Source organism: Dendrobium catenatum, unplaced genomic scaffold (genome assembly GCF_001605985.2).
Source record: "Dendrobium catenatum unplaced genomic scaffold, ASM160598v2 fragScaff_scaffold_1022, whole genome shotgun sequence".
Taxonomy (NCBI): Eukaryota; Viridiplantae; Streptophyta; class Magnoliopsida; order Asparagales; family Orchidaceae; genus Dendrobium; species Dendrobium catenatum.
Window position 1 is genome coordinate 2201648 of NW_021319484.1, and position 10406 is coordinate 2212053.

General features: G+C 34.4%; 1 protein-coding gene across 1 annotated transcript; it reads left to right on the forward strand.

Moving 5' to 3' along the window:
• The first annotated feature begins 27 nt into the window (after positions 1-27).
• LOC110091989 (uncharacterized protein B0495.5-like) lies at positions 28-4914 on the forward strand. The gene is made up of 4 exons (XM_020816323.2): positions 28-191; positions 336-368; positions 4503-4651; positions 4722-4914. The coding sequence occupies exons 1-4, from the start codon at positions 123-125 to the stop codon at positions 4897-4899; spliced, it is 429 nt and encodes a 142-aa protein (XP_020671982.1). The 5' UTR covers positions 28-122; the 3' UTR covers positions 4900-4914.
• Positions 4915-10406: the final 5492 nt, after the last annotated feature.

Below are 10406 nucleotides of genomic sequence, written 5' to 3' on the forward strand. Positions count from 1 at the left end.
CAATTTTAGTTTCTTATTCATCCTAAATGTCACTTTGACTTCCACAGTGATTAAATAACGCTTCACTTGGTGAGATATTGATTTTCCCCACACATAATGTGGTTATAATCAGGTGTCATGTTATGGAAGTAGAGTCATTTGAGAATGACGAAATTGCAAGAATGCTAAATGAGTGGTTTGTTAGCATCAAGGTAAATTTTGTTGTTATCCTTATTCCACAATCATACTTTCTTTGGTCCTCTTTAGCTAGATTTAGAAATCACCTTTATTTTAATTTCATAATCACCTACTGGAAGCTATCAATTACTATTACTATCTGATTTCAAATTTAACAGGTGGATCGCGAGGAGCGGCCAGATGTTGACAAGGTAAATTAATAAAGCTACTGTTATGATGATTATTGTCCTTATGCCTAATTTACCGTCGAAAAAATCAAAAGGGATTAAAATTTTACTTGATTTTTCATATTCTAATACTCAGAATGATTTTTTTTATGTTATATAATGTTGATTATGTTAGAAAGTAGTACTAATTTGTTATTGGGATAATCTGTTGCATAATATTTATGTCTCCCTAAAAACATGAAGGATATAAGTTTTTGAATGTTTTCCTTGTTAGAAAAAGTCTCTTCGTTGCCTAAGAACATGAGGGATATTGTCAGGATCCAACCTATAGGCTGGTAACAGGGAGGGAACAGATGGTAGGACGGATGTTTAAAATTTTATTCACTAAGATTACTAATAACAATCTATTTCTAACATACTTAAAGTGCCACTATTTCATAAAAAATATAACCATTGAAAATAAATACCTTTGTTACAACCCAACCTGAGTACTTAGAATATCAAGTTGGGAGCAACAATCGAATGATAATTTAGTTCTTTTCGGTAATAACTAAATAATCAAATTAATAGTATTCAAATCTTAGAAAAATTCAATAATAAATTAATTATCAATTTGAACAAATATAACATAATTCTTACCTATTTTTATTTGAACCTCTTCATTTGTACATGAAGCCTTCTAGATTAGTCATTTACACTATTGGAGATTTACTTGAAATTTTTAATTAACTAGGTTGAGTTTTCATCAACAAACTCGGTAGTAGATTACAATTTTATAATATAGCAATAATAAAGAAATATGCTTATGAGTAATCATGATTTATCTGTAACATTTCATATTAAAAATAAGCATAAGTATTGATAATCATCATTGTAGGTGAATATTCTTTAATATTTCTATTTCCAAATTTTAACTTTGAGTCATTTATTTTAAGAGAGTCGTATAAAATTCGTAGAAATAAAGATACAATTATTTTTATTTCCATTTATAACCTTTTTCAATTTTTTGTGTGCATGTATTTTGCCTGTGCATGTGTAAGTTAATGTTATGTGGGAAAAAAAGCTAGTGATATAAGAATTTTGTAAAAGATGTGCTTGGAGTATCAAAGAGAGAAATTACTAATAATAAAAATAGTTGGTGGTTGAATCAAAATGTGCAAAAAAGATAAAAAGTTAAAAAATTTGATATAAAAATTAATTTAGCTGTAAAAAATTGTGAAAATTAGATGATTTGTTATACAAATTGATTTAGGTGTAAAAAAGTTTGATAATTGGGAAAGATATAAAGTGGTCAATTAGGAGTTTAAGAAAGCAATATGCAATACAAAGATTTTAGTTTTTAATAATTTATATAATAGATTAGATACTAAGAAGAGTGAAAGATATATGTATAAGTTAGTTAAACAAAGATATAGGAATAGTAAGGATTTAGTTATAGTGAAGTGTATTAAGGATGAAAATAAAAAAATACTTTTATTAGAAGAGTATATTCAACAAAGGTGGATGAGATATTTTGCAAAACTTTTCAATGAAGATTGTGAGAGTGCGATTGACTTTAGTAATCTTAGCACCCTAAATGAACATAAAGATTTTTGTTTTTATGGGCGTATTAGTAAAATCAAAGTTAAAGAGGCTTTAAAGAAAGTGAAGTGTGGAAAAACTGTTGGACCTGATGATATTTCAATAGAGGTGTGGAAATGTTTGGGAGATGAAAGAATTTCTTTGCTTACTAAACTTTTAATATTATTTTGAAGACTACAAAGATGCCAGATGAGTGGAGAATGACTGTGTTGATTCCTATTTTTAAGAATAAAGGTGATGCAAAAGATTGTGCTAATTATAGTGGAATTAAGTTAATGTGTCATACTTTAAAACTATGGGAGAGAGTTATGGAGCATAGTTTGTGGCGTGATACTAATGTTTCTCAAATCAATTTGGATTCATGCTAGGTAGGTCTACTGTGGAAACTATACATTTATTGAGGTTTGATGAAGAAGTATAGAGAGAATAAGGAGGATATACATATGATTTTTATTGATTTAGAGAAAGCTTATGATAAAGTTCCATTAGTAGTGCTATAGATGTTAAACCGATATATGGAGTGTAATTTTAGTAGCAATAGACCTAGTGAGGGGATTGCGACTTTAGGTGATCAAGTCATTAATAAGAGTACACGTTTTAGATATCTTGGATCTATTGTTCAGATTGATGGTGAAATAGATGGGGGTATTATCAGCAGAATTCAAGTTAATTGGTTCAAGTGCCGGAATGCATCGGGCTTGTTGTGCGATAGAAAATTCCCCCTCAAACTTAAGGGAAAATTCTATAAGATGGTGGGGAGACCTGCAATGCTTTATGGTGTCGAATGTTGGCCATTAAAAGAGAAGCATAATACTAAGTTAAGTGTTGCAGATATGAGGATGCTTAGGTGGATGAGTGGCTTTACCCTTAGAGATCGGATACGAAATGAGCATATACATGAAAAGGCTGGAGTAGCTCCAGTGGAAGATAAGATTAGAGAGAGTCACCTTAGATGGTTTGGTCACATTAAACGGAGGCCTTCCAATGACCCGGTTAGGAAAGTTGAGGTATTAGATTTGACTTATGTTAAGAAAGGTAGAGGTAGACCTAAAAAGACTTTGTTAGAAAATATTAGAAATGATCTTTTTTTATTATATTTAAATGAGAATTTGACTTTTAACCGAACACAATGACGAAAAAGGATTCATGTAGTCGACCCCACGTAGTAGGACAAAGGCTTGATGTTGTTGTTGTTGTACATCTCTTATACTTAATTACACCTGAATGGTGATCCTTTTTAAAAATTTTCCATTTTTCTTTTTAATTCCAATAACCATAAATTTAAATTTAGTTGCGTAATGTAGTTCTATATTTAATAATTATTAGGTTAAAATTCTTGAATAAATAAAACTAATTTTCAAGAGATTATAATTGCTAAAAGTTGTCATTTAAATAAACCTCATATTTAAAATTATTTCAAATTAATTCAAAATATTAGAAATTATTATAATATAAATTGTCACCTATATAGATAAAAAGCAAAATCTCGCAGTTTCTTAATTATATTTCAGAATAATTTAACTTGCAAATTTCTTAAATAAATTTATAGGTTTAATATTTTAAATAATGTCTTCTTCCTACATAATCGAGAACCTTTTTGTATGAATAACCAACTTGCTTGAATTATTTGGAATTTCCTGCACTGCAATGATGGCTGAAATCATATCAGTAAATGACTTCTCATTAAAGGATTTGGAGTAGACTCTAGAGTTGCAGGACCCATGCCCTGAGAACCAAACCCCTGCCAATCGTTTGAGCGTATTAAGAACAATAAAGATCATGCAAGCTCTACTGCGACCCTTAATTTTGTTCAAGAGTCTAGCGTTTGTTTGATTTCACCTCTGAGATATTGTGCTATTTTTTCTTAGTTATATGTCAATTGAATTTGATGTTTTTGAAGTATTACAAATATCATTACTGATATGCAACATCAACATTGTAGTTAAGTTAAGATGGTTTTAAGGGATTGATTAAATAATCTGTGTTATTATATAAGCTTGATGCTAACAGCATTGCCCCCTGTTCCGACTATAGTGTCATCATGTTGAAACTCTTTTGCTACTTATCAAGCATAGAACTGGATACTTTGCATCAAAACGGGATTCCTTTGCATTGCTTGATTAGTTGTACACTTGTACTGATTCCCCTCAATCTGTCTATCCAGAACCTTTATTGTCCATGATTGTGTCTTGCAATTGTGTTTCTTGGTGTCTAGAATAAAAATTATGTAGAAGTTGAAACTGATACCAAATTTCAGCTTGCAGTTTTGCATGTGCTTATTCCTATTATTTTGGACGATATTACCGTCATTTTAATATAAACGTTGATTTTGCGTTTTTATATAATTTGGAAATTGTTATTCTCGCTCTGTAAAAGCTTTTTATATAAGAATGAAAATTCTATTTGTAAATGGACAATGCCATTCTGTAAGAGCAAGCAACATAGTTGCCTTACGTCATAGCACATGTAATTTTAGCTCTATTGTAGATTCAAATGTCTGATATTCTGTTAAGTGTAGTAACTACTATGAGAACCATACTTGTAGAGCTCTAATATTTAGTGGATTTATGCTACCAGGTGTATATGACATATGTTCAAGCACTCTATGGTGGCGGTGGTTGGCCATTGAGTGTCTTTCTTTCCCCAGATCTGAAGCCCTTGATGGGCGGCACCTACTTTCCCCCTGATGACAATTATGGGCGACCTGGATTCAAAACAGTTCTTAGGTGAGAATTAAATCTGTCTTCTTAAGAGTTGGCTGGTTTACCAAGTATCTTCCTTGCCACTTTGTTTTAGGAAGGTGAAGGAAGCATGGGAAAGTAAAAGAGAGGTACTAGAGCAGGGTGGAACACTTGCAATTGAGCAACTATCTAATGCCTTGTCTGCTGCTGCTAGTTCAAAAAGACTCACGGATCAAATTTCTCAAGATGTAGTAAAACTATGTTCTGAACAGGTTTCAAAAATCTTAGTCTGATTTTTAATAACTGATTTTTAAACCATGCGCAGAAAATTTTTGCCTTAGCAGAATATTTTATTTTTATTTTTACGAAGTTTAAGAAGCCATCTGACATTACTTGCAACTATGTTTTGGTTTGCTATGAGGTTGTGAACTGGTTTGCACCCTATATCTAATTACTTCAAAGAGACCAATGGCATATTTTTTTTGAGATAGCAATCTCTTTCTCATTATAAGCAAATTCAATCTCAATAAAGTATCTAGGGTGCTCTAAATCTTTTTTTGCCAGATAATATTATAAGTTGTGCCTTACTTTAATTATGCCTTCTTTATCACTCTAATAAGTAATATATCATCTACATAAATATCTAGCTTAATTGAGCTTATTGTTGTATGTTTGACAAAGATTAATTGATCAACAATACTTCTTCAAAGGCTAATTTTTGCAATATAGAATTTGTCAAATCAAGCCCTTGGACTTTGCTTGAGCCCATAAATGGCATTCTTCCTTACCAGGCATATGCGTTTCAACCCCCTAAGTAACACGCCCAGGAGGTTGCTCCATATAAACTGCCTAATTTATATCACCATAAAGGATGGCATATTAACACTCATTTGCAGCATGGTCCAACCTTGATTGATGGACATAGTAACCAAAATTTTGACAGAGTTGAGTCTGTCGGCTAAAGAGAAAGGATCAAAGTAATCTGACTTGAGGAAAGACAACAATTTGAGCTTTATACCAATCAATGGAGCCATTAGGACCAAACTTGATAGTCAAATCCATCAACAAATGATTAGCCTAACCTCAAAGGGAAGGTAACAAACTCCATATTTGTCGACAATGAAGAGCATCCATAAAAAAATCCATAGCTTATTTCTATAGAGGATGTTCAACGCTTTTAGATATTTCTTATGAATAGAGATAGCAGACAGACATGGCTATGGATTTTTTTAAGAAAGAGTGAATATGATGATAAGTAATTTTTCCCTTTTACCTTATTGTAGCGCAGTACTAAGGTGTAGATCTGAAATCATATTCTCAAAGGATTCCTCAGTAGAAGTAGATGGGATGATATCATGTGTTGCAGGCGAGCGATGTCCTAGTCTTTTGGTGTACACCTGTAGAGGAGTGCTATAGAACGAAGCAATAGGAAGAAGATGAAAAATGACGATGATTCAAAAGGGATGGTTGGAAAAAAAAATGCTATTTTCTCATGAAAAGTGACATCATCTGAGTGTACATATTTGGTAAGTGACTAGTATCATCTAAATCTTTTTGAGTTTGAAAGCACGCTTGGAATATATAACAACTGGCATGGTGAAAGAATTTATCATGTGGGCGAAAAATATGAACAAAGCAAAGACAATCAACACCCATTTAGTAATAGAAGAAATAGCGTGCTTGCAAGGCATCTTGGGCATAGTGTTAGTGGGGTTTGTAGTTTTACTGGCATGCGAGCAAACAAAGCAGCAGCGCACGATGTGTAACAGCAAGATACAAGTATGTGATAACAAGTGAGCATAGCATTGAACGCAAACAACACACCCATGCGGCAAGCAAGTGCATGGAGTGTGGCTTGCTTGTGGTGAGAGTGCAAGCAGGGGCTATAGAAGGCTTGCAGCACAAAGGTGTGGCAAACAACACATGCGGCATGCTCAAGGAAAATGGGAAATGAAATTGGACTTGGCCAGCATGCGAAAAGGCACCACTCCCCATGTGGGCTATCATATTCATTGAATAATATTATCTATTTATAGGCGTACATGATGAAATAGAATAGAAAGCAAGGGAGGAAACAAATGCATAGTTTTTGATGTGATACATACATGGGGAAACATGAATTACACTTTAGAGATTAATGAAAGCTTTTAACTTTGCAATTTAACACTGTTAGAGATTAAATGAAAGCTTTTAACTTTGGGCTATATATTAAACAATAAAATCTAACTTGCTCAAGATAGGATTCCAAGAAAATTCGTGAATTGATTAAGGCTCTAGGCATTCGATTACCTTCGAGGATTACAAGGTGCCTTGCAAAAGATATACCAAAAGAAAACTAAAATTATGCAAATAGCTACTCTAAAGAGCTAAGACAGACTATTTTAAAATTATGAGACCATATCACCCTGAGACGCGTGCACTTGTTTTGATAAGTGGGGCTAGGCGAAAGAGAATTTGTAAGTAGACTTAAGCGATGCCCTGAATATGGCAGTGATCTTGAGAGGACCTCGTCGCCGGGAAGGAACCGATGTTGGAGGAAGCCGGCTGGCTGTTCCGCGGATGGGTCCAATTGTATCCCTTCAAAGTTGCTCATCATACGACATCTCCGAGCGTAGGGAGGTGCGGTTCCAATAGATTCTTACCGACGGTTCAGTCGGGTCCCAAAACCCGACGTAGAAAGAACGGCGAGCGATGTTATAAATAATTGGGTTTTACTTTCGTAGACGTCGCAGCATAACTCCAGCTTGTCAATCTCCGGGATCCGCCATGCGATCTTGCCGGAAGAGAAGGAACAAATAAAATGGGGGAGGAAGGAAGGGGGGGTTGGAGGAGGATGGTGGATGGGTTGGGGCACTTGCTAGTTTTGAGTAAGAAAGACTGATTTTTATGATCAAAGGTGAAGCTGCAGTAGAAGAGAAAAGCTTCAGGAAACCAATAATTTCACTTTTCACTGTATTTGTAAATACAGGGGGAGACGTGGAGAAGAAGAATTGAAGAAAAAATTCAAAACAATTCCAAACGGAGGCGGTGCAGCAGTTTTGAGTTAAATCTGTAATAATTCACAAAAGGGATGGGGAAGGCTGGTGGACTAGAGAAGGATGCAGAGAGGACTTTAGCTTAAGTGGGACCACGTATTTGATGGCAAATTTTGAGTAATAATCCTGTAATTCAATTCAGAATTTATTACACAAAAGGAAACGTCCACGTTTTAATGATGGTAGATGATCAGGCAACGTCTTGAATTTCAAATAGACTTTAAACTCAATTAAACAATTAGCTAATTCTAGGAGTCCAATTAAGGAAGCTATGATTGCACCGACCTTCTCCCAAAAGAGCGTCGCAGTGTCGACACTACATCCCCGAGTGCTCCGATTCACGATCACTGTCCGACACTCCCCGACCGTGTCGGACAGCCGACAAACTTGTCTGATAGAAAAAATATTAAAGACTAATTGAATAACGCGTGTCTGACACAGTATTCTTTATAATTTATAATTTTTTTAAAATATGAATTCCTATGTTTGGGAGCATGTAAACTAATCAATTTCTTATTTTCTATTCACACACCAATTAACAGTCTGCATTTAATACATATTCTATCGATATTTACATTATTCATTTCTTTGGCAGTGAACGGTATTTCCATCTCCTCCGTCTATTTTTGTCACAATTAACAAATCTTTTCTCTTGTTAATCCAGAGTTGAAAAGAAGTTGAATTAATGATGAATGATATTGAAGGCCAAAAACAAACACTCAAAGCTAGACTAGAGTTGAAGCTTGATGGCTTGATGTTGTGTAAGTGATGTATTTAGCTTATATCTTTTGTGATTGTATTATATTTTTATATAATATTTTATATTATAAGTTAGAATAAGTTATCTCATGTCAATTCATTTATTATTGTGTTATGTCTTTTTAATGATGATATTACATTTAATGAATAGCACTATATAAAAAATCGTATTGCGGTAGTCCGGCTGCGTACCCGTGTGTCCTATATATTTAATAAAAAAAAGCCAGTGTCCTGTGTCCGTGTCGTGTGTGTCCGTAGTCGCCGTGTCCGTTGTCCGTGTCTAAATGGCATCATAGTAGGATAGTATCCAAAGGTTCATGAGGATGTATTTGAATTTCAAAAACCAAAATTTCTAAAGGGAGGCGGGATGATGCGGAGGAGCTTGGCGGGATGTCATGGCGTGGCGGGATGGCTGGCCGTTGTGCCGGTGCGTGAGGTGGCCTGGCGGCCACGCTGCTGGCTTCGCGGGCAGGCCTGCCTCAAGTGAGGCGACAAGCCTAGCGGCTATGGAGCAGGTGTCACAACAATACAAGAGAAAAAGAAAGTTGAAATGTTCTAGGGATTCCGAGCGTGAATTCCACCTTCACAAATGCTTCGAACCGTATCTCCAGCGACTGAATCGATCACAAGAAAAAGAAGAAGAAAATATGGTAAGAAAACAAGACGATCTAGAACTCACTAAAGAGATCTTAGCTTCTCCTCGAAACTCACTAAGAGATCGGAGAGAGTGAACTCACAAAGTAGATCATACAGTGGCAATTTCTTTTCAATTCATCAAAGCTAACTTATTACAGTAAGAATAGGATCTCATAATATAATAGGCCCTTCAAATGGAACAAGAAAGCAAAGACTAAAACTGCGCCTCGCTACAATATCTACAATAACGACCAAATACCCATAAGGGCAAAAACGAAAAAACAAAAAAATCAAATAAACTACTACATAAAATGATGAAAATAAAGATCATGATCGTGGTCGTCGATCTCCGGCATCTCCATGTGTCGCAATCTCTGACGATGTCCTCATCAGTTTTCCCAAATTATATACTCCTATACAGATTTCCTAACGGGCATCACATATAATAATAGGCATGCTTTAATGTAAAATTAATCAGATAAAATCGTGTTCTCGTTGTATTTATACTTCAACAATGGTTGTGAACATTTCTAACTAAATCCAACATGGCACAGGTCCACTCAGTTGGATATAAAAGCTTGGATTTTATCTGAGATCTAAATTTATTTTAAATCAAATGATTGTCTACAACAAAAAGCATTCTTCTTGATTCAGTAAACGTCTAGTCTTCTAGCATCTATGTAACCCTCATGAGTTTACTTTACCTTCTTGTGGAACACTTACAACAAAACCTTACCAATCTGCAAGCGTTTGAATATAAGTTGTTAAATGCATTTCTTTATTTGCTTGTTTGGTTAGGTTATTCTAGTCCGTTCTCATTGGCTTCTATCGACAAATTGTTTTTCTTTTTTTGGCTTCCTTTCATAATCTAAATATAATCATGAAACAACTTTGGTTTTCATGTTAACGTTCATCCAGCATAACTACGTATATAAGTGTAGACATCTCAAGTGATCGTTAGAAAGCCTTATCCTGAAAGAAGGTAGAAAATCCAATTGCAGCTATGTGCAACGTTTTTTTAAAGCATATGTAAGATGTTCAATTTGTAAATGATAACTCAACTGCCAAAAGTTCTCATTTCTGACCATGTTAAAAACTATTGTTGTTGCTTCTTCGGAGCATTCTATTAAGGTTGAACCGCATACACCAGCTTTACAATACTGCCTAGGTCAAGTTTCAAAGACAATGCAGATGAAATTTTTCATGAGAAAACCTTATGATTTTGGGGGCGTGGGGTATGGTAATGATAGGAAACAATTGTAGATCTCAAGTATTTTCTATCAATCTTCGGAAAACAACGAGAATTATTCACAAAAATCCGCACAAAATCACAAAGAACAGTAGATAATTTGTATTATTTGATGAAAGGA